Consider the following 25708-nt stretch of genomic DNA (forward strand, 5'->3'; position numbering starts at 1 on the left):
CCACTTCATAAAGTGCTCTACTCTGCATCAGCAAACACGTGCAGTTATGATCACTTCAGGCTAATTTCAACAGTCACTTCACGCCCAGGCTTGCGGGTTAAAAAACCCTCAACAATAACTCTATTGTGAATCCAAAGAGTGTGGTTCACAGGCGGGTTCCCATCTCAACTGTTCTCTGTAAAGTAAGATCCACTATTCAATTGACTTCGTGACAGGATCAGATCTGCACTGAAAAGTCCTTGAAGATTAAGTAAAAAATTCATGGATCTGGAGTGGAATATTAACGGGTTAAACATATGTTATAAGAAAGCTGCGTTTCCATTGCTGTGCTCAGAGGCACAGACAGACAAGAGAGGGACGGACTTGGACGCACGTCAAGAAGTCCACCGACCGATGCGACGCTAGTGCCAAAAACACTTCAGAAAATACACGAGAAATGGGGAAACGAAAGGGTAATGCGTGCACAGACTTTTGGAAAAATAAACTTTTCGGAATATGTTTTTTATTGGATGCATGGGCGGTGGATTATTGAAGGAAAGCGTTTTATGCACAAACGTTATCAATAGTTGTGACAATTGACACAAATTACGCGTTTGATAGCACTGTCTGCAACTTTCAGACTGTCGTGATAATGATGTATGCATTCAATGTTTTCACAGGATGGATCTAGGCAAATTGCTAACATATGTGCTCGATTTATAGAAATGCTGAAATACTGTATGTGTAGTGGTTGACATTTTGCCTTCAGTAACCACGTTTCCATCCACAGTTTTTATGCAAGTAAAGTGATACCATAATGACAGCTGTGATGGAAACATGAAGTTTCCGAACAATTTTATAAATGCCGACAGATGATTAGTTCATTCTACATGGTGGGATCTTTTGTGTTGGTGAAATGTATTATGCGAGAAATGGCGGTGGAAACTTTTTGTTAAAATATTGATATAATTAACCGTTATATCGAAGTAAATTTGAAGTCACGCGATGATTTGGGTGTGTGGTCCTCCCACTACAACTCGGGAAACGTTGTCTACAGATAATAAATAAATGATGATGAATTTCACAGGGTGGTGAAAGTGCACGGTGATGTTCCTTTTTCAATAATAATAGAGGGTATTTTTATTCGGTACATAAAAACTTAAACGAACAAGTACATTTTGTGTGCTCTATGTCATCACTCACTTATTTTTATCCACAGGTATGTTTGGTCGAAACACACCACTAGTGGGAAAATGCACATTTTCTTTATGTGGATTCTAGAATATTTGGATGAAAATCTGTCCATTTTTCTATTTGAAGTGTTCTACTCCGCTAGCTAGCACCTTGCCTAAACATGTGTGCGTTGCTTTCGCCTCCAGATTAGCCAATTGGAATCAAAATCTAGCTAGTGTTAGATTTTTACTGTAGACAGTTCGGAAGATGTTTTCCATCACACCTGTCAATAGGCTTCTCAGACACCATCACTATTGTAAGGAAACAGATGCAACACGCACATTTTACAGAGTGTTTGTATTTGCCTATTTTCTAATTTGGCTATCTCAAAAAAACACAGTTTATTAGCATCAACCACTGTTTTCTCTTAGACCATAGCCTAATAATAATTAGTAGTCCATCATTAATTATTATTTTATTATTTATAGTCAGTCATGTAAGAGAGTAATAATGACCATTTCCAAATTGACTTGTATTTGTCCCTCCGTAAATACTGCAATACGGGTTTGATTGCATAGTGCTCAAGTGAAAGTCTTACTCCGTCCATAGACCAGCATTAGATAATGTAGATGCAGTATGTCATGTCATGTCCTAGCCAGCCCTACAAATAGTACACCAAATTCATGATATTAATAATACACTTAATATTTGGATATTGTCTTCATAGCGTAAATACATTTAAAAAAAATCTAATCACATTTTATTGGTCACATGCACAGAATACAATAGGTGTAGACTTGTAACGTTAAATGCTTATGAATGTTCATTTTGAATATCATGAATTTGGAGTACTATTTATAGGGCTAGTCATGTCCATGCATCTTGTGCATATAATACCTCTAAAATTATGTTATTTTGTGATTACTTGGCAGAGCTCAAATTGGAAATTCATGAAAGTGGAAAGGCAAGCAAATCACAGGTAATATTTTATATTTCTTCCTGTTTTATTGCACAATATATTCATGGTCATGTATTTGCGGTCGAATTGAACAGGTAAAACAATGGATATTGACTGGAAAATTCTTGGCAAGATTTCTGGGTTGTCCTTAGTTGATAATTTCAACTTTAATTTCTTCTTCAGACGTATTATTAACGTCTCTTTTCTTTGGACCACGATTCATGTCAAATTACCTGTCAGTTGCTCTTTAGTCTAATCTGTAATGTGCTGGTGTGATTAATGAATGACTCTTTATAATGTATCCTAAATGGCATCCTATTCCCTATTTAGTGTACTATTTTAGACCAGAGCTCTATGGGCTCAGGTAAAAAGTACTACCCTATGTAGTGAATGGTTTGCCATTTGGGATGGAGACGTACTGACTCTTGCTCAGTAGTAAAGCATTATGGACAATAGCATCAATTCCTTGTTTAACTGACATGTTAGTATGAATCATGTATTACTCTAGAAAACACATACAGCTCTTAATGACTCTCTCTCTCTCTCTCTCTCTCTCTTTGTCTTTTGTTCTCCCTTTCTCTCTCTCTCTCTCTCTCTATTTGTCTTTGTCTTTCACTCTCTCTTTTCATATTTCTTTCTTTCTTCTCCTCAGAAACTATGTGGAACCAACTACCCTGTCTGCATCTCCTTCATTGTGGTGAATGAGTTCTGTGAACGCTTCTCCTACTATGGCATGAAAGGTAGGTAACCTATAATTAAGAATGGTTCTCCTAACTACTTCTAACTAGAAATAGGACAGAACGGTAGGTAACCTATCATTAAGAATGGTTCTCCTAACTACTTCTAACTAGAAATAGGACAGAACGCCGGTAAATAACTTAAACTGACATATTTTTATTGCCGCACGAATGTTTGGGTATGAGCCCTTCTTCAGCGTGTCCTTGCAATGGCAGCCAATATCACAACACCACACATGTTCTAAATGATACACTCACAGTCAGTATTGGCCCAATCAAGAGATCCCAGCAGAGGAAGCTGTGAATTATGGTGTATTGTGGAGAAATGTTGTGTGCGGGTAATGAGTCACTGGCTCATTAACATATTTCGAGACATGCCTTGTAAGTGGCTATATTTGTTGCACCCGTTAGTGTGAATGCTCTACCAATTGAACTGATATGTGATAGTAGTGCCCTAACAATTTAATGTGTATAGGCGACAGAGCAGAGTAGTTCAAGAATTAACACTGTTTTGGTGTCAATATGGGTCCACAGACACAACAGTCTCCGTGTTCATTTAGTTTTTATTTAACACGGGTGAATTTGCTGTGTAGTGTAGAGCAGGTGAGCTGGTTCTACTCTTGTTGCCTGTTTTGTGGTGGAAAACGGAGTGGGTCGAGCATACCCGTAGATAGACAGGCTAGAATAACACGTCAACCCTGTTACCCATAGATAGACAGGCTAGAATAACACATCAACCCTGTTACCCGTAGATAGACAGGCTAGAATAACACGTCAACCCTGTTACCCATAGATAGACAGGCTAGAATAACACATCAACCCTGTTACCCGTAGATAGACAGGCTAGAATAACACGTCAACCCTGTTACCCATAGATAGACAGGCTAGAATAACACGTCAACCCTGTTACCCATAGATAGACAGGCTAGAATAACACGTCAACCCTGTTACCCATAGATAGACAGGCTAGAATAACACGTCAACCCTGTTACCTATAGATAGACAGGCTAGAATAACACGTCAACCCTGTTACCCATAGATAGACAGGCTAGAATAACATGTCAACCCTGTTACCCATAGATAGGCAGGCTAGAATAACACGTCACCCTGTTACCCATAGATAGACAGGCTAGAATAACACGTCAACCCTGTTACCCATAGATAGACAGGCTAGAATAACATGTCAACCCTGTTACCCATAGATAGACAGGCTAGAATAACACGTCACCCTGTTACCCATAGATAGACAGGCTAGAATAACACGTCAACCCTGTTACCCATAGATAGACAGGCTAGAATAACACGTCAACCCTGTTACCCATAGATAGACAGGCTAGAATAACACATCAACCCTGTTACCCATAGATAGACAGGCTAGAATAACACATCAACCCTGTTACCCATAGATAGGCAGGCTAGAATAACACGTCAACCCTGTTACCCATAGATAGACAGGCTAGAATAACACATCAACCCTGTTACCCATAGATAGACAGGCTAGAATAACACATCAACCCTGTTACCCATAGATAGACAGGCTAGAATAACACGTCAACCCTGTTACCCATAGATAGACAGGCTAGAATAACACATCAACCCTGTTACCCATAGATAGACAGGCTAGAATAACACATCAACCCTGTTACCCATAGATAGACAGGCTAGAATAACACGTCAACCCTGTTACCCATAGATAGACAGGCTAGAATAACACATCAACCCTGTTACCCATAGATAGACAGGCTAGAATAACACATCAACCCTGTTACCCATAGATAGACAGGCTAGAATAACACGTCAACCCTGTTACCCATAGATAGACAGGCTAGAATAACACATCAACCCTGTTACCCATAGATAGACAGGCTAGAATAACACGTCAACCCTGTTACCCATAGATAGACAGGCTAGAATAACACATCAACCCTGTTACCCATAGATAGACAGGCTAGAATAACACATCAACCCTGTTACCCATAGATAGACAGGCTAGAATAACACGTCAACCCTGTTACCCATAGATAGACAGGCTAGAATAACACATCAACCCTGTTACCCATAGATAGACAGGCTAGAATAACACATCAACCCTGTTACCCATAGATAGACAGGCTAGAATAACACGTCAACCCTGTTACCCATAGATAGACAGTATAAAAAGGTTTAGCAATTGTAAAAAATTTTGGTGAAGCTTTCATAAAATTTACCCCTCCCGATTGCACAACCAGGTTCCACTCCCCCTGTCACAAGGGGCTTTATCTCTGATTTAAGATGGAAACATCACATGATATAGACTCCCTGTCTGACCTCTACTTCCTCTACTTCCTCTACTTCCCGAAAAACACTTATTGAAAAAGAAAATCTGTTATTGCCAAACTCTATTCAACTCTACTCAATTTATTGATAACACATTATCTTTTACAATAAAGACCTGACCAAGAGGGAGCAATGATATACTGTATTTTTCTCTGATCCCTGGTGATCCTTATCTATTTCTCCTTACTTCCCGGCTGTGCTTGCGTGAAGCGGTGCTGACGCTGTACTTCATCAATTACCTGCATTGGGACCAGAACCTGTCCACAGCAGTGTACCATGCCTTCTCCAGCCTCTGTTACTTCACCCCTATTCTGGGGGCCCTCATTGCTGACTCCTGGCTGGGCAAGTTCAAGTGAGTTAGATGGAGAAGTCAATGCCTCCAATCCCTCAGTGGGAAATATGGTGTCATTTTAGATTGGAGGATGGGCTGCATTCCATTCCAGCCATAACAATGAGCCTGTCCTCAGATTTCTCCCTCCACCAGCCTCCACTGTTGTTGTTCCGATGTTGAATCTTGTCTTAGTTGACGAGAAGCTGAAGTAACTGTGAAAGTCACTACTGTGTCATGTCATCCACAGGACCATTGTTTACCTCTCTGTTGTCTATGTGCTCGGTCATGTCGTCAAGTCTGTTGGGGCCATACCGAGTGTGGGGGACTCGACCATACACATGTGAGTAGTCTGACAAATTGATTGATACAGTTGAAGTCGGGAAGTTTACATACACTTAGGTTGGAGTCATTAAAACTCGTTTTTCAACCACTCCACAAATTTCTTGTTAACAAACTATAGTTTTGACAAGTCAGTTAGGACATCTACTTTGTGCATGACACAAGTAATTTTCCAACAATTGTTTACAGATTGTTTATATTGTTTATAATTCACCGTATCACAATTCCAGTGGGTCAGAAGTTTACACTAAATTGACTGTGCCTTTAAACAGCTTGGAAAATTCCAGAAAATGATGTCATGGCTTTAGAAGCTTCTGATAGGCTAATTGACATAATTTGAGTCAATTGGAGGTGTACCTGTGGATGTATTTCAAGGCCTACCTTCAAACTCAGTGCCTCTTTGCTTGACATGGGAAAATCAAAAGTAATCAGCCAAGAACTCATAAAAAAATTGTAGACCTCCACAAGTCTGGTTCATCCTTGGGAGCAATTTCCAAATGCCTGATGGTACCATGTTCATCTGTACAAACAATAGTACGCAAGTATAAACACCATGGGACCATGCAGCCATTATACCGCTCAGGAAGGAGAAGCGTTCTGTCTCCTAGAGATGAAAGTACTTTGGTTTGAAAAGTGCAAATCAATTCCAGAACAACAGCAAAGGACTTTGTGAAGATGCTGGTTGAAACAGGTACAAAAGTATCTATATCCACAGTAAATCGAGTCCTATATCAGTATAACCTGAAAGGCCGCTCAGCAAGGAAGAAGCCACTGCTCCAAAACCACCATTAAAAAAGCCAGACACTTCACAAAATATATGGCGTCATGAGGAAGTAAAATTATGTGGATATATTGATGCAACATCTCAAGACATCAGTCAGGAAGTTCAAGCTTGTTCGCAAATGGGTCTTCCAAATGGACAATGACCCAAGCATACTTCCAAAGTTTTGGCAAAATGGCTTTAGGACAACAAAGTCAAGGTATTGGAGTGGCCATCACAAAGCCCTGACCTCAATCCTATAGAACATTTGTGGGCAGAACTGAAAAAGCATGCGCGAGCAAGGAGGCCTACAAACCTGACTCAGTTTCACCAGCTCTGTCAGGAGGAACGGGCCAAGATTCACTCAACTTATTGTGGGGAGCTTTTGGAAGGCTACCCGAAACGTGTGACCCAAGTTAAATAATTTAAAGGCTACGCTACCAAATACTAATTGAGTGTATGTAAACTTCTGACCCACTGGGAATGTGATGAATGAAATAAAAGCTGAAATAAATAATTCTCTCTACTATTATTCTGACATTTCACATTCTTAAAATAAAGTGGTGATCCTAACTGACCGAAGACAGGGAATCTTTACTAGGATTAAATGTCAAGAATTGTGAAAAACTGAGTTTAAATGTATTTGGCTAAGGTGTAGGACGGAGACTTACTGACTCTTGCTCAGTATTAAAGCATTATGAACAGCAACAAAATTCATTGTTTAACTGACTCGTTAGTATGAGTCATGTATTACTCTAGAAAACACATACAGCTTTTAATGATTTTTAAGGATTGTGAAAAACTGAGTTTTTATGTATTTGGCTAAGGTGTATGTAAACTTCTGACTTCAATATGCATCTGAGATAGGAATGTTGACAAACCTTAAACTCAACAATGTTCTCTCTCTCTCTCTCTCTCTCTCTCTCCCAGAGCATTGTCTATGATGGGGCTGATCCTTATAGCCTTTGGTACAGGAGGCATCAAACCCTGTGTAGCAGCGTTCGGAGGTGATCAGTTTGATGAAGAACATGTAAGAGATTCTATCAGTCTAGTCTAAAATACACACTAATAATACTCTTACTGCAACATATGAGGAAGTTCTCAATCTAATACCTGTTGTTACTGAAGTATGTAGGCTTAGCTATGGAAGAATAGGATAACAATGACACTGACTCAACTCCAGCCACTTTAATAATGGGAATTGATGGGAAATGATGTAAATATATCACTAGCCACTTTAAACAATGCTACCTTATATAATGTTACTTACCCTACATTATTCATCTCATATGCATACGTATATACTGTACTCTATATCATCGACTGCATCCTTATGTAATACATGTATCACTAGCCACTTTAACTATGCCACTTTGTTTACATACTCATCTCATATGTATATACTGTACTCGATACCATCTACTGTATCTTGCCTATGCTGCTCTGTACCATCACTCATTCATATATCCTTATGTACATATTCTTTATCCCCTTACACTGTGTATAAGACAGTAGTTTTGGAATTGTTAGTTAGATTACTTGTTGGTTATTACTGCATTGTCGAAACTAGAAGCACAAGCATTTCGCTACACTCGCATTAACATCTGCTAACCATGTGTATGTGACAAATAACATTGGATTTGATTTGATTTGATTTGACAATTATGCTACAAATTGAAGAAAAAAACTATTTTGACCTGAAAAAGTATCAAATGAATTTCTGATATTAAACAATGTTCACCATCATTGGGTTTTGTCCCTTGTCACCTCAGATGAACGAAAGGAGGAAATTCTTCTCCATTTTCTACATGTCCATCAATGCTGGGAGTCTCTTATCAACAGTCATCACTCCAATACTGAGAGGTTCGTGTCCACATTAACCTTAACCCTTATCTCAAAGGTGAAAGGCATTGAGGGCTCAGGCCTCTCAGGTGAAAGGCATTGAGGGCTCAGGCCTCTGAGGTGAAAGGCATTGATGGCTCAGGCCTCTCAGGTGAAAGGCATTGAGGGCTCAGGCCTCTCAGGTGAAAGGCATTGAGGGCTCAGGCCTCTCAGGTGAAAGGCATTGAAGGCTCAGGCCTCTCAGGTGAAAGGCATTGAGGGCTCAGGCCTCTCAGGTGAAAGGCATTGAGGGCTCAGGCCTCTGAGGTGAAAGGCATTGAGGGCTCAGGCCTCTCAGGTGAAAGGCATTGAGGGCTCAGGCCTCTCAGGTGAAAAGCATTGAGGGCTCAGGCCTCTGAGGTGAAAGGCATTGAGGGCTCAGGCCTCTGAGGTGAAAGGCATTGAGGGCTCAGGCCTCTCAGCTGAAAGGCATTGAGGGCTCAGGCCTCTCAGGTGAAAGGCATTGAGGGCTCAGGCCTCTGAGGTGAAAGGCATTGAGGGCTCAGGCCTCTCAGCTGAAAGGCATTGAGGGCTCAGGCCTCTCAGCTGAAAGGCATTGAGGGCTCAGGCCTCTCAGGTGAAAGGCATTGAGGGCTCAGGCCTCTCAGCTGAAAGGCATTGAGGGCTCAGGCCTCTCAGCTGAAAGGCATTGAGGGCTCAGGTCTCTCAGGTGAAAGGCATTGAGGGCTCAGGCCTCTCAGCTGAAAGGCATTGAGGGCTCAGGCCTCTGAGGTGAAAGGCATTGAGGGCTCAGGCCTCTCAGCTGAAAGGCATTGAGGGCTCAGGCCTCTGAGGTGAAAGGCATTGAGGGCTCAGGCCTCTCAGCTGAAAGGCATTGAGGGCTCAGGCCTCTCAGGTGAAAGGCATTGAGGGCTCAGGCCTCTCAGGTGAAAGGCATTGAGGGATCAGGCCTCTCAGGTGAAAGGCATTGAGGGCTCAGGCCTCTGCCTTTGCTCATGGCTGCTGCTGTGTGTTCCTGCATTTACAGGAAATGTGCAGTGTTTTGGCGGTGACTGCTACGCTCTTGCTTTCGGAGTACCAGCCATTTTGATGGTCATTGCTCTAGGTGAGTGTGCTCTCTTCTTCACACCTTATCTAATCAAGCTAGTCTGGGTTTCTGTTGCATACTTGGAGTAGAATATACCCAGTGGGTAAACCTGGTTGAAATGACGTTATTAAATGACCAGATTACAACCTTGCCAGCTGGGGGTATAGTATGTATTGAATACATTCAGCACAGACCTGGTTGTGCAGCAGGCTTGTATACACGAGCTACTGCACTATTCATATAGCCAAGCTACCATTATGGGTCACACCAGGGGGGATGTGGCCCCTCGAGTTGAAAAGCAGGATTTTGTTTTTATGGCACATGCTTTAGTGAGGTAGAGGCAGTGAACACTAAATCCCATATGGAACGAGAGGAATGGGATTCAGAGGCAGTCATCAGAAAGATCCTAGTGGCAGGACCACAGAGGCAGTCATCAGAAAGATCCTAGTGGACCACAGAGGTGTGTAAACATGGCTCCTCGCCAGTCAAAACAACCCAGAACTGTGTTACACACACACATACATACATACATACGTATATACACTGCTCAAAAAAATAAAGGGAACACTTAAACAACACAATGTAACTCCAAGTCAATCACACTTCTGTGAAATCAAACTGTCCACTTAGGAAGCAACACTGATTGACAATAAATTTCACATGCTGTTGTGCAAATGGATTAGACAACAGATGGAAATTATAGGCAATTAGCAAGACACCCCCAATAAAGGAGTGGTTCTGCAGGTGATAACCACAGACCACTTCTCAGTTCCTATGCTTCCTGGCTGATGTTTTGGTCACTTTTGAATGCTGGCGGTGCTTTCACTCTAGTGGTAGCATGAGACGGAGTCTACAACCCACACAAGTGTCTCAGGTAGTGCAGCTCATCCAGGATGGCACATCAATGCGAGCTGTGGCAAGAAGGTGTGCTGTGTCTGTCAGCGTAGTGTCCAGAGCATGGAGGCGCTACCAGGAGACAGGCCAGTACATCAGGAGACGTGGAGGAGGCCGTAGGAGGGCAACAACCCAGCAGCAGGACCGCTACCTCTGCCTTTGTGCAAGGAGGAGCAGGAGGAGCACTGCCAGAGCCCTGCAAAATGACCTCCAGCATGTGTCTGCTCAAACGGTCCGAAACGGACTCCATGAGGGTGGTATGAGGGCCCGACGTCCACAGGTGGGGGTTGTGCTTACAGCCCAACACCATGCAGGACGTTTGGCATTTGCCAGAGAACACCAAGATTGGCAAATTCGCCACTGGCGCCCTGTGCTCTTCACAGATGAAAGCAGGTTCACACTGAGCACATGTGACAGACGTGACAGTCTGGAGACGCCGTGGAGAACATTCTGCTGCCTGCAACATCCTCCAGCATGACCGGTTTGGCGGTGGGTCAGTCATGGTGTGGGGTGGCATTTCTTTGGGGGGCCGCACAGCCCTCCATGTGCTCGCCAGAGGTAGCCTGACTTCCATTAGGTACCGAGATGAGATCCTCAGACCCCTTGTGAGACCATATGCTGGTGTGGTTGACCCTGGGTTCCTCCTAATGTAAGACAATGCTAGATCAATGCTAGACCTCATGTGGCTGGAGTGTGTCAGCAGTTCCTGCAAGAGGAAGGCATTGATGCTATGGACTGGCTCGCCCGTTCCCCAGACCTGAATCCAATTGAGCACATCTGGGACATCATGTCTCGCTCCATGCTTTAGTCCAGGTCTGGGAGGAGATCCCTCGGGAGACCATCTGCCACCTCATCAGGAGCATGCCCAGGCGTGGTAGGTAGGTCATACAGGCACGTGGAGGTCACACACACTACTGAGCCTCATTTTGACTTGTTTTAAGGACATTACATCAAAGTTGGATCAGCCTGTAGTGTGGTTTTCCACTTTAATTTTGAGTGTGACTCCAAATCCAGACCTCCATGGGTTGATAAATTTGATTTCCATTGATAATTTTTGTGTGATTTTGTTGCCAGCACATTCAACTATGTAAAGAAAAAAGTATTTAATAAGAATATTTCATTCATTCAGATCTAGGATGTGTTATTTTAGTGTTCCCTTTGTTTTTTTGAGCAGTGTATACACACACACACACACACACACACACACACACACACACACACACACACACACACACACACACACACACACACACACACACACACACACACACACACACACACACACACAGCTGGTATTGGCTATTTGCAAGTCTTTTTCAACATATGAAAATATAGTCTGAAGGTATTTTGGCTAGTTGGTTTTAGCTCCTGGGTTGAAAAAATGGCACACACCCAGATAACACACATCATCAACACTCCGTGTTAGACAAGAAGTTTACTCTAACAGGGAATGTGTTTCATCTTTACCTTTAGCCCTTCATAGATGACCAGGGATAGAAATGCCAAAAACCCACTCTAGGAACTCCTAGAATTCAGTTTTACAGGAACTCCTAGAATTCAGTTTTACAGGAACTTCTAGAATTCAGTTTTACAGGAACTCCTAGAATTCAGTTTTACAGGAACTCCTAGAATTCAGTTTTACAGGAACTCCTAGAATCTACAGTTTTACAGGAACTCCTAGAATCTACAGTTTTACAGAAACTTCTAGAATTCAGTTTTACAGGAACTCCTAGAATTCAGTTTTACAGGAACTCCTAGAATTCAGTTTTACATGTCAAAAGGATTTCAACGAGGGAACTCATGTCCCCTTGGATCTGACAGAAAGACAGTATTGATGGTATTTTGTTTTGCGGTCAGGCAAGGCTCTTTGGAGGATTTTTGTTATTGCGATAGTACATTTACAATCAGTAAATTCTACTCAACATCTACTCAAATGTGTCTATGTCTTTGTAGTCGTGTTCATCTCTGGAAGTGGGATGTATAAGAAGAGTCCACCTGAGGGGAACGTCTTATTGGATGTGTGTCGGTGCCTGGGGGTAAGTCATTCACCTCTCTCAACAGTCACACATTTCCATAGAAAGATGAGTCTCTTGTGGCAGATTGTTAACATTGCTGGCTAGTACACTCAAGATCTGGCTCTGGGTTCTGAGATAAACAACTGAAAAATACTACCGCTGGGCTTACTACTGGACCATGACTGCTCCTGTTCACTCCATCCTACAGTTGGCCATCAAGAACCGGTGGATGAGTTCTAAGTATGACTCTAAGAGGAAACACTGGCTGGACTGGGCAGAGGAGAAGTATCCGGTATGATTATCAAGAATGAAATAACTCCAGTGAGGACTATAATCACTTCATGGAGCTTTTAACTGTCCCATTAACAATGTTTCAGATTATAATAGGATAATATAATATAAAGATGAGGAACATTTATGGCGATCTGGCTTACAGATAAAAGGTATGTATGCATTCTAAGGAAAAGGTATATGTGTATGTATGAAGAAGTTTCTGGTGAAATGGACCCATACTGTATGTTCTCCTACTGTATGTGCTTCTCTACAGAAACGTCTGATCCATGAGATTAAGATGGTCCTGAGGGTTCTGGTGCTCTTCATCCCTCTGCCCATGTTCTGGGCTCTGTTTGACCAGCAGGTAAGGATCCAATGCGTACCCTAACCCGAACCAGCTTGGACCTTCCTAAATAGAACAGTAACCACCACCCTAGCTGTTAAAAAGCCTCTAAACAGGACCTTTCATGGTTCCCAAACCCAGGATTCAGGCCAATACAGTAGATTCGGACCAAGTAAAGAGAAAACGGTTTGAAATTACATCATTTCAACCAGATTACAACTCTTTATTATTCCAACAAGCTTTGCCCTCTGGGACCCCAAGTTCTGCTTGCCTCACTACTTGATCCTGAGGCATTGTTCTGTTGTCTCCTCTCATCTCCTCTCTCCTCCTCTCCTCTGGTCAACGACCAAACCTCACCACAATAACAACTGATTAAGAAAAAGTGCAAACCCCAAAACCCCATCCATCCAACCTTCTCTAACCCAGAGTCCCTGGGCACATTCCTCTGATAAAACACTGTGATTCAATCTAACAAGAACAACAAAAACCTCCATCTTAGTTTTAATGAAGGGAATCTATATTGTTTATAGGCAATAACATTTTGTTTGGCTTTGCATTAGGCATGTTAGAAGCCAAGGACATGTTGGATTGATGAGGTCTGATTATACCATTGAAGTGAATGGTGATGGCGAAGCAGCTATCCAGTGCTATAGAATACAGGGAATGGGCCAGTGATAACATGATAACATTTAGCCTTCTTTGTTATATGGTACTATAGGGATCCCGCTGGACTCTCCAGGCCACCCGGATGAACATGGCCTTTGTAAGTTCTTTGTCTTTCTTTCAATGTACAGGACTTTACAACTGTGGTAGGAGTCTCGTAGTGAATGGCCTTCGTAAGTTCCTTTCCTTTTCTAGCTTTTGAAACGGTGTAACAATGTGCCCTACGACTGTGGTAAAACCCAAGTGTACAACATTTATGATTTCATAGTATTTTGCATTGTTTTACTATCGTTGACTGTAATCTGAAATAGAAATCTTGTTTGGAATCTGTCTCTATGTTACAGGGATCAGCATTCGTTCTGAAGCCTGATCAAATGCAGGTGGCTGGAGCTTCTTACTCTCTTCCTAGTATTCTATAGTGCATTACGACTGCTGGTGATGTTTATACTGGACCTGTAACCATAGGTTCTCTCTATAATGGCTTTGAATAAGACCATGCGTGTTCTCTCCTGAACCCAAACCCTTTTATAATGGACATTATCACCATAATGCTATCTCGCTATTGACAAAATAAATTGAGCAAGAATGTTTACTATTGTCTTTTCTAAGTTTGCTTCAGCAACCAATATGATTTGATGGTATTTTTTGTTGTGATTTTATATTGAGTCATCAGAAGCTTCCCTGTGTTTTGTTCTTCGTCGTTCTTTCAGATGTTAAACGCTCTGCTGATCCTCATGTTTGTGCCTATCTTTGACGTGGTTGTCTACCCACTCATAGGCCTGTGTAGGATCAATCTCACGTGAGTGGACCATGGCTGTGTCTGAAAACGTTACTATGCAACTGTCAAATCCTTGCTTCCTCTGTCCTTATTTCCTCACTCTGTCTCAAAGCTCATTGGACGGGGATACTGTAGGGAGCTTGGACCTCGGCTCTTGGATCCTCACTTCCAATGAGCTTCAGGAGGAATTGTGGAAACAAGGACGGAGGAAGAAAGGGTTTGAGTGCTGGACACTACAGTCTTCAACAGTAGTTGAAGGCTGTTTGGGGCGGCAGGTAGCCTAGTGGTTAGAGTGTTGGGCCAGTAACCTAAAAGGTTGCTGGATCAAATCCCTGAGCTGACAAGGTAAAAACCTGTTGTTCTGCCCCTGAACAAGGCAGTTAACCCACTGTTCCCCGGTAGGCCATTATTGTAAATAAGAATGTGCTCTTAACTGACTTGCCTTGTTCAATAAAAAAAACAGTCATCATTCATGAATAAGGAATGGGGCAAGAACAAGCATGTGGGTTGGACAAAATTTTTGATGCGCCTCTTGGTCATAAAGAAAATGTTTGTAGCTGTTTTTCTACAGTACCTTGTGATCTTATCAAATCACTGAGATGATAAGTGGAAGATACGCTCGAACAATGTTGTGCAAGCATCTTATGTAGTCCTACAGAAAGATGAAACAATTCACCACGTTAATAATTTCTAAGAATGGAAACCATTGTTACTGTGTAGTTCTGTGTAGTTCTGTGTAGTAGGGACAAAATTGAACAATGTGCATTGACTCCAAGTTGTCTTGTTGGAGTCCATAGGAGTGTAGCTTAGAGACAGAATGTCTGATACGTCTCCATCTCCCCTGTAGAGACAGAATGCCTGATACGTCTCCATCTCCCCTTTAGAGACAGAATGCCCTTTAGAGACAGAATGCCTGATACGTCTCCATCTCCCCTTTAGAGACAGAATGCCTGGTACGTCTCCATCTCCCCTTTAGAGACAGAATGCCTGATACGTCTCCATCTCCCCTTTAGAGACAGAATGCCTGGTACGTCTCCTTCTCCCCTTTAGAGACAGAATGCCGGATACGTCTCCATCTCCCCTGTAGAGACAGAATGCCTGATACGTCTCCATCTCCCCTGTAGAGACAGAATGCCCTTTAGAGACAGAATGCCCTCTAGAGACAGAATGCCTGATACGTCTCCATCTCCCCTTTAGAGACAGAATGCCTGATACGTCTCCATCTCCCCTTTAGAGACAGAATGCCCTTTAGAGACAGAATGCCTGATACGTCTCCATCTCCCCTGTAGAGACAGAATGCCCTTTAGAGACAGAATGCCCTCTAGAGACAGAATGCCTGATACGTCTCCATCTCCCCTTTAGAGACAGAATGCCTGATACGTCTCCATCTCCCCTTTAGAGACAGAATGCCCTTTAGAGACAGAATGCCTGATACGTCTCCATCTCCCCTTTAGAGACAGAATGCCTGATACGTCTCCATCTCCCCCTTACACAGAATGTCTGATACGTCTCCATCTCCCCCTTAGACAGAATGCCTGATACGTCTCCATCTCCCCTTTAGAGACAGAATGCCTGATACGTCTCCATCTCCCCTTTAGAGACAGAATGCCTGATACGTCTCCATCTCCCCTGTAGAGACAGAATGCCTGATACGTCTCCATCTCCCCTTTAGAGACAGAATGCCCTTTAGAGACAGAATGCCCTCTAGAGACAGAATGCCTGATACGTCTCCATCTCCCCTTTAGAGACAGAATGCCTGATACGTCTCCATCTCCCACTTACACAGAATGTCTGATACGTCTCCATCTCCCCCTTAGACAGAATGCCTGATACGTCTCCATCTCCCCTTTAGAGACAGAATGCCTGATACGTCTCCATCTCCCCTTTAGAGACAGAATGCCTGACACCTTCTCCATCTCCCCTGTAGAGACAGAATGCCTGATACGTCTCCATCTCCCCTGTAGAGACAGAATGCCCTTTAGAGACAGAATGCCCTCTAGAGACAGAATGCCTGATACGTCTCCATCTCCCCTTTAGAGACAGAATGCCTGATACGTCTCCATCTCCCACTTACACAGAATGTCTGATACGTCTCCATCTCCCCCTTAGACAGAATGCCTGATACGTCTCCATCTCCCCTTTAGAGACAGAATGCCTGATACGTCTCCATCTCCCCTTTAGAGACAGAATGCCTGACACCTTCTCCATCTCCCCTTTAGAGACAGAATGCCCTTTAGAGACAGAATGCCCTTTAGAGACAGAATGCCTGATACGTCTCCATCTCCCCTTTAGAGACAGAATGCCTGACACCTTCTCCATCTCCCCTTTAGAGACAGAATGCCCTTTAGAGACAGAATGCCCTTTAGAGACAGAATGCCTGATACGTCTCCATCTCCCCTTTAGAGACAGAATGCCTGATACGTCTCCATCTCCCCTTTAGAGACAGAATGCCTGATACGTCTCCATCTCCCCTTTAGAGACAGAATGCCTGATACGTCTCCATCTCCCCTTTAGAGACAGAATGCCTGATACGTCTCCATCTGCCCTTTAGAGACAGAATGCCTGGTACGTCTCCATCTCCCCTTTAGAGACAGAATGCCCTTTAGAGACGGAATGCCTGATACGTCTCCATCTCCCCTGTAGAGACAGAATGCCTGATACGTCTCCATCTCCCCTGTAGAGACAGAATGCCTGATACGTCTCCATCTCCCCTGTAGAGACAGAATGCCTGATACGTCTCCATCTCCCCTTTAGAGACAGAATGCCCTTTAGAGACAGAATGCCCTTTAGAGACAGAATGCCCTTTAGAGACAGAATGCCTGGTACGTCTCCATCTCCCCTTTAGAGACAGAATGCCTGATACGTCTCCATCTCCCCTTTAGAGACAGAATGCCTGATACGTCTCCATCTCCCCTTTAGAGACAGAATGCCTGATACGTCTCCATCTCCCCTTTAGAGACAGAATGCCTGATACGTCTCCATCTCCCCTTTAGAGACAGAATGCCTGATACGTCTCCATCTCCCCTTTAGAGACAGAATGCCTGATACGTCTCCATCTCCCCTTTAGAGACAGAATGCCTGACACCGTCTCCATCTCCCCTTAGGCCGCTGAAGAAGATGGCTGTTGGTATGATCTTTGCAGCGCTGGCCTTCGGTGCTGCCACCTTGGTGGAGGTCAACGTCATGGTAAGAAACAGCATCTCTGGCAGAGGAGGCTGGTGGTAGGAGCTATAGGCGTATTGTAATGGCTGCAATGGAATAATTGGAACCGTATCCAAAAAATGGAAACCACATTAGACTCCGTTACATTCATTCCATTCCAGTCATTACAATGAGCCCATCCTACTATAGCTCCTCCCACCAGCCTCCTCTGATCTTTGGGTCACTTCACTTCCGTAAGTGACACTCCAGGTCATCTTTTTTTGCAGTTGCGCTGCATAGATTGTCTGATCTCACAATGCCTGGAGAAGTGTTTAGTGTAGCAGGAACAACATTAATTTGTCCACCTGGATTGCCACCTCTGTAACAGAGACAGTCACCTGTCCTCTGATGTCCCCTCTCTCTCTATTCCTCTGCTAGAAAACGGTGGTGGAGCCTGCACCTCGTGGACAGTGTCTGCTACAGGTCTACAACCTGGCTGACAGTGACGTCAAACTAAGCATCCCTGGGAGTAACCTATTCTCACAACCCATCAAATCCTATGAGGTAAACTGGGCTGGGGAGTTTTACCCTAGTTTTACTCTGCTACGCTAATAATGCTGTGACTAATAATCAACCTTGACCTCATAGAAAGCAGACCTACCAGATAGGATTGCCATGAGAAATGGCTGTAGACTCCGTAGACGCTCCATAGTCTAACTCCATAGGAATCTACAGCTACATCTCATGGCAACAGATGTGCGTTCTGAGGTCAACAGGTCCATTGTTCTACAGCTATTACAGCCAGACCTGGGTTCAAATACTATTTGAAATCTTTCAAAACTTTGTGTTTGCTTTAGCCTGCCTGGAGTTTGCCGTTTGCATGCTCGGCATGCGACTATTTGATTGGTTCCATTGTGCCAGGAAAGCTCGATCAGGCCCAGTTGGCCCATTTGAAATAATTGTAATAATATTTGAACGCAGGTCTGATTAGAGCTGAACATTAATCATGGCAATACATGTAATACACATGCCTCTATGTCTATCAGGATCCTCAAGCATATCAGCATCTTGAACTGGGGGGAAACAACAAGACCATCACTGTGGGGATCAATCACAATGGACACTTTCATGAGTGTAGAGAGACTTTCACAGAGCAGAAAGCCTACAGTCTCGTCCTGCACAGCAAAACCTGGGGAATAGTGTGTCAACTAGTGAGTCTGAAGTTCACCCTATAATCTTAGTCACTACAGAAATCATTTCTGTGTTTGCAATCTGTTTCTGTTTTCATTTTTTTAATAATATAGGCGACAGACAACATACTTAAAAGTGAAAAAATGGAAGCATACCTGAGGTAATTATGTGTTTATGTTTGAATTGAAATAGGAGACGGAATAATGCTCCATTGGAAAGACTGACTTCCGTTAGTTCAGTGAATACGCTGCAAAGATTCAAGTATTGCTCTAACAGGTTCATAAACACGCGGAGTGAGGCTGTGAACGTAACGATGGCTGGTGTGGACTTTTACATACCCGCTGACTATGGCATATCTCCCAATAAGACTGTGGAAAGAAATGAGTGAGTGGCCATATTTCTGTTCCATTGCAGTTCATCTTAAAATAGTGTAACGTGTCCCTTCCTAGGCCACTGACAAAGCATTCAATAATTGATATTCCTAATTTTCTAACATTGAACATCTGACTAATGTAGTAATAAATTAGAAATAGATACAGTCCACAGGAGGCTGGTGGCACCTTAATTGGAGAGGACGGGCTCGTAGTAATGGCTGGAGCAGAATAAGTGGAATGGTATCAAATACTTCAAGCACGTGGTTTCCATATGGTTGATATCATTCCATATCTCCATTCCAATACATTATTATGAGCCGTCCTCCCCTCAGCAGCCTCCACTGATACAGTCAGTGCTAGATCATATCTCAGTATCCACAGATCTCTTTTACCTCTGCCCTCTCTAAATCCTTCACCTATGCCATCTCACACAGGTATACAAGCGTGAGGTGTACATCAGGCTCACAGGATTTCTCCATCAACCTGGGCCTGCTCGACTCTGGAGCTTCATACACAGTCATCCTCAAAGGGGTGAGTCGTCCCACTGCGTATACATGAGATCACAAAATACCATACTGTAGGTACTATTAAGTGTTGCCTGCTATGGCCTGAAACCACATTGGCAGTATAAATACATGGACTAGCTACTTCTAGTACTAGCTACCTAGTAAGTTACACTTACTAAAGATATGTGATCCCTGCGGGAATTGAACCCACGACCTTGGCATTGCTCACATCGTCAGTGCCTGCTCTGGTAGACAGTACTCATAACTTCCTTTACTTTTTTTCCAGGGCTCTGGAGACATCATTCCCCAGAAGATGGAGGATGTGAAGGTTATTATTTCTCTTTTTTTCTCTCTGCATTGTTGGGAAGGGCCTGTAAGTAAGCATTTTACAGTTACCGGTAGTCTACATCTGTTTACGAAGCATGTGATTCAATGATTTTTTATTTGATTTGTGAAGGCCAACAATGTTCACATAGCCTGGCAGATCCCCCAGTATGCCCTGATGACAGCAGGAGAAGTCATGTTCTCCATCCCAGGCATCGAGTTCTCCTATTCACAGGTCAGTAGGTATCCAGTGATTGTTGATTGAGTATTGGTTGAGTATTGACTAATAAACCTCAAATGCTTACTTAGGCACCTCTGTAGATCTGAAAGAATTGGTGTCCAGTATGATGAACACGTAGTTTATACCAACCAGAAACCTTTCCGATCTACTAGAAGTGGCTAGGGGGTATAGACAGCTACGGGTTGATTACTAGGAATTCAGCCTCTACAAGGAGATCATGTTTGAGTGAAGAACATGTGATATGCTTTTCCCTGCCAATGATAAACAATATCTAGGTCTATGTTCAATACAGGCCCCAGCCAACATGAAGTCACTGCTGCAGGCCGGCTGGCTGCTGACTGTAGCCTTTGGCAATGTCATTGTGCTAATCGTAGCAGAGGGGGCAGGTCTGGATCAGGTAAGTCCCAGTGGTAGAAGACGGTTTTTACTGTGCCTTTTAGGAAGCCTTGTCAGTGCGCCATTGAACCCATAGACCTCATAAAACCGTTAAAAAGAGTCAAACAGAGCAGTGTCTGCAGTAGACCACTAGAGGGAAACCAATCACAACAATAAGAATGGCTGGTTCCCTTTCTCTCTCCAGCTTGAGTAGCGAGTACACCAGGATAATAAATATGGCTCTCAAATAACAACCATAGTCCCCAGTGTTAAATGTGTTTAACATTGATTCTGACATTCCCAGTGGATGGAGTTCCTGCTGTTCGCTGGCCTCCTGGTGGCAGTCTGCATCATCTTCTCCATCATGGCTTACTTCTACACCTACGTAGACCCAGGCGAGCTAGACAAGCTGTTCCCAGACAAGACAGTCAATGAGGATGAAGATGACCTGAAGAAGGACCAGACAGACGACACTCTGTACTTGAACTCAATAGAGAAGAGCACCAATATGTAGTCTGGTGACTGAATTCAGAGTATTTCCCTCTCAGGAGATCTGTAAGCCCCCAGTGTGGAATCTTTTTGGTTTTATACATTTGTAAATCGAAGCAAAGTATTAAGATATGGGGATTGATTGTATTTTACTTGCTGAACCTTACTGTATGTTGTTAGTTATTGTCACACCCTGTCTGTGTGATCTTATAGTATGGACTAACCACAGTCAGCACTCCAACTGAGACACTTCTCAAAATCTGGAGGTCAAACCAGGTCCGGTGGTAACAAAACGCATTGTTCAAACGCTGTATTACATTTGTATGAATTTCTAAAATGTTACTGAACATAGTAGAATGATCTGAAGTCCCCTGTTTACAGTGATGTTCAAAGATGAAACCAACAGACTCTTGTAGTTGAGAAACAATTACAGAACATTGTGAAACGGGTCCTTCTTTAGCAGGCATGAAACCATTTTTACTAGTGGCCTAGATTCATTTCCATCCCTGCTCTTTAGACTGGCTACCTGAGACAAATACTGGAGTAGACTTAACTCCAGTAATACTTGACTAAAAGAGCCTCATTCAAATGACAAACTATGAGTCAAGGAAAAATGTCTAGTGTGTCCTAATCATTTGATAGATAGACCTTCATAAAACGTTCCACTCCTGGGAACCATTTTACTCTTGTGGTACGTAAATAAAATTTCTAAATTTCTCTGAATATGATATAATTTTGTTTCTGAAATCTTGCTACTCTTACGGTTTTGCAGGACTACCTCATTGTTGGTGGCGCTACATGTTTCTAGTCTTTATTCATTCAGAGCTTTGGTTTCCTTCCCTTGTCACAGACCCACGACTATAGAGAGACAGAAAAATAACACATCACTTCCTGGTAACTGGGACATAACACATCTTCACTCCTTAGACAGCATTCATTAATCACAATACCATAACAGGCTGCCTTTCTAACATCTTCACCCCAACTGCCACCCTATTCCCTATATAGTCCTTCCACTTCAGACCAGAGCCCTTGGACACAAACAGAATGTACCAGCTGGGGAATGGAAGGCAGAGCCCTGGTCTAAAGAGGAAGAGTAGCCCTTGGACACAAACAGAATGTACCAGCTGGGGAATGGAAGGCAGAGCCCTGGTCTAAAGAGGAAGAGTAGCCCCTGGACGCAAACAGAATGTACCAGCTGGGGAATGGAAGGCAGAGCCCTGGTCTAAAGAGGAAGAGTAGCCCCTGGACGCAAACAGAATGTACCAGCTGGGGAATGGAAGGCAGAGCCCTGGTCTAAAGAGGAAGAGTAGCCCCTGGACACAAACAGAATGTACCAGCTGGGGAATGGAAGGCAGAGCCCTGGTCTAAAGAGGAAGAGTAGCCCCTGGATGCAAACAGAATGTACCAGCTGGGGAATGGAAGGCAGAGCCCTGGTCTAAAGAGGAAGAGTAGCCCCTGGATGCAAACAGAATGTACCAGCTGGGGAATGGAAGGCAGAGCCCTGGTCTAAAGAGGAAGAGTAGCCCCTGGACGCAAACAGAATGTACCAGCTGGGGAATGGAAGGCAGAGCCCTGGTCTAAAGAGGAAGAGTAGCCCCTGGACACAAACAGAATGTACCAGCTGGGGAATGGAAGCCAGAGCCCTGGTCTAAAGAGGAAGAGTAGCCCCTGGATGCAAACAGAATGTACCAGCTGGGGAATGGAAGGCAGAGCCCTGGTCTAAAGAGGAAGAGTAGCCCCTGGATGCAAACAGAATGTACCAGCTGGGGAATGGAAGGCAGAGCCCTGGTCTAAAGAGGAAGAGTAGCCCCTGGACGCAAACAGAATGTACCAGCTGGGGAATGGAAGGCAGAGCCCTGGTCTAAAGAGGAAGAGTAGCCCCTGGATGCAAACAGAATGTACCAGCTGGGGAATGGAAGGCAGAGCCCTGGTCTAAAGAGGAAGAGTAGCCGCTGGATGCTCCAGGTTGGCAGCAGCTAAAAGGGGATCCCAATAAAATACCAAAAAACACTAAAAAGGAGTGCACTAAATATAGAATAAGGTGCCATTTGGGACGCAAACATAACCTACCAGCTGGGGAATGGAAGGCAGAAAATGTAGCCGACATCTGAGAAATACTAGCCATCACTGTTATTATTACAAGGATGATACAAAGTTTAATTTACAAACATGGTAAGAATGGAAGAAATGCATGGAGTCGCCAAGACTATAACATACTACAGTAAACCATATACACTGAGTGTATAAAACATTAGGAACACCATCCTAAAATTGAGTTGCAACTTCTTTTGCCCTTAGCACAGACTCAATTCGTCGGGGCATGGACTCTACAAGGTGTCCAAAACATTCCATAGGGATGCTGGCTCATGTTGACTCCAATGCTTCCCACAGCTGTGTCCGGCTGGATGTCCTTTGGGTGGTTGGACCATTCTTGATGCAACGGGAAACCGTTCAGCGTTAAAAACTCAGCAGCATTGCAGTTCTTGACACAAACCAGTGTCAAGAACAGGTGACATCAATAAGGGATCATAGCTTTCACCTGGATTCACCTGGTCAGTCTATGTCATGGAAAGAGCAGGTGTTCATAATGTGTTGTACACTCAGTGTAGATGGGGTAGAAAAAGAAGGAGCAGAAGGGTAAGAAAATATAGAAAAGTGTGAAACGTCTTTCCGTTCTCCCTTCTCTGACACTTTGGAATAACTATCAGCCAGGCAGGATTTCCCATGTGGGCACTGCAGAGCATGGCCGTTCATTCAGTGGTTTCTGAATCACTGTTAACTCCACAGAGGCTTGCGTCCCAAATGGCACCCTATTCCCTATATAGTGCACTACTTTTGACCAGGACCGTTCTACTCTCGCCTAATCATCAAGCCGTTCTGGTCAATAGTAGTGCACTATATAGGGAACAAGGTGCCATTTGGGACGTAACCAGAGACCCCCAGCAGCATTAGGGGAAATAAGAGCCAGTGTCAGAGGTATTAATACCATGATATACTCCACCTTGACTACCTCAGCTGTTAAAGTCAACTGAACCCAGTTAAACTCTATAGACTTACTGATGATGACTCCTTTCCCCATTTTTAACAATTGAGGGAAGTTACGTACAATCTACTTGTTAGGCTCTGTTTCAATATCCATACTAGCTTAGCACTTAGAATGAAGCAATGTATTTTGGCATTCAATCTCAGTAGCATACTAGTATGAACGTTGGAATGTAGATTATGAAGCTATGGTGTTGTGGCTGTCCCTGACTGGACTCTCTCCATCAGTAGCTCAGAGACTCTAGCAATGACCTCAGGGTGAACCAGGCACTGCAGTAGGTCGTTGGTGGTGATGGAGACGGGGCAATGTGCTCTGTCACCCTTGTCCTGGTCTCTGTCCCCAGGTGGTGGGGACACTACGGGGTCTGAGGCTGAACCGGAGTTGGACATGCCTTCCCCTCCATGCTGGTGCTGGGCTCTACTTCCACTGACAGGTCTGGGAGGGGTGTTTTGGGTTATGCTGCCAGACCTGATTATGTCACAGTCTCTGGATGGTGACGGTCTCTCTTGGTTTTTGGGGTTCTGCTCTGGAGTTTCCTGGTTGGTGATCTGGTTCCAGGCCACGGGGATGAGGTGAGGGCCGAAGGGCATGGTGGATGGTGTGGAAGAGGAGGAAAGGCACTCTGCTGGTGGTGATGAAGAGTTGGTGTTCTTAGCTTGGCCCCTGGAGTCACGTTTTGCCCTTGGACATGCTGGGGTGTCCTGGGTCTGTTGGTCACGGTGACTTGTTATCCCTCTCTTCTCCATGCAGGCCCCCACAGCCAGGTTCAGGTACTGCATGTTCTCGTCATGTCCCACCAACCCCTCCTTTGGAAAAATACAAAAGTTGAAACTATAAACACAACCGTTATGAAACGAACCAATGTTTCGTCATTCTCTGCTTTACTCAGGGACTATGGTCAGTACTGTGTGTTTACAGGGACTATGTCTCTTAACTTTGGGGAGGCAGGTAGCCTAGTGGTTAGAGTGTTGGGCCAGTAACCGAAAGGTTGCTGGATTGAATCCCGAGCTGACAAGGTAAAAATCTGTCATTCTGCTCCTGAACAAGGCAGTTAACCCACTATTCCCCAGTAGGCCGTCATTGTAAATAAGAATTTGTTCTTAACTTACTTGCCGAGTTAAATAAAACATTTAAAAATTCAAAACTAGTCACACACACTATGCTCTGTGGAGCTCTTCATTTCTTAACTAAAAAGACTGCTAACTGGAGCTAGACAGATTGGTCAATCTGGGGGGGTTGGAATCTCCTCTGTTGTTCTATGCTGCATTCCTGGGACTTTTTCTTTCTCTGGACCTCAGCCCACCAGAACAAGTTCCTCCTTCTGATCTCTGCTCTTATAAGGAGAACAAATGGTCGGACTGCACTCAGAATGACCCTGAGTGTGCACGGCAAATGTGCCATCAGATTCTGCACAGTACAAGGGGTTCGTTGTGGCTTGTGACGATGCTAACTGAACTGCCAATCTTTAGACCTTGAGTTTGAAGAGGTTAACTCAGGGTCAAGGTAGCCTGGTCCGAGATCTGTTTATGCGGT

At 43.7% G+C, this 25708-nt stretch overlaps 2 protein-coding genes across 2 annotated transcripts in view; one reads left to right on the forward strand and one right to left on the reverse strand.

Moving 5' to 3' along the window:
* Window positions 1–219: 219 nt before the first annotated feature.
* Window positions 220–21852, forward strand: LOC109871253 (solute carrier family 15 member 2-like). The gene is made up of 24 exons (XM_031805483.1): window positions 220–452; window positions 2085–2131; window positions 2763–2850; window positions 5374–5515; window positions 5742–5834; window positions 7524–7623; window positions 8366–8456; window positions 9463–9540; window positions 12370–12452; window positions 12640–12723; window positions 12979–13068; window positions 13766–13810; window positions 14055–14090; window positions 14421–14509; window positions 17593–17674; window positions 18068–18193; window positions 18676–18840; window positions 18934–18980; window positions 19097–19204; window positions 19629–19725; window positions 19987–20028; window positions 20158–20259; window positions 20558–20662; window positions 20945–21852. The coding sequence occupies exons 1-24, from the start codon at window positions 437–439 to the stop codon at window positions 21152–21154; spliced, it is 2166 nt and encodes a 721-aa protein (XP_031661343.1). The 5' UTR covers window positions 220–436; the 3' UTR covers window positions 21155–21852.
* Window positions 21853–21926: 74 nt separating this feature from the next.
* Window positions 21927–25708, reverse strand: part of LOC109870840 (HSPB1-associated protein 1 homolog) — a 33049-nt gene continuing 29267 nt past the window's right edge. Inside the window, exon 8 of the mRNA XM_020461500.2 lies at window positions 21927–24981. Coding sequence (XP_020317089.1) covers window positions 24361–24981 — 621 coding nt within the window. The 3' untranslated portion in view covers window positions 21927–24360. The remainder of the gene's footprint in view (window positions 24982–25708) is intronic.

This window comes from Oncorhynchus kisutch, linkage group LG26 (genome assembly GCF_002021735.2).
Source record: "Oncorhynchus kisutch isolate 150728-3 linkage group LG26, Okis_V2, whole genome shotgun sequence".
Classification (NCBI taxonomy): Eukaryota; Metazoa; Chordata; class Actinopteri; order Salmoniformes; family Salmonidae; genus Oncorhynchus; species Oncorhynchus kisutch.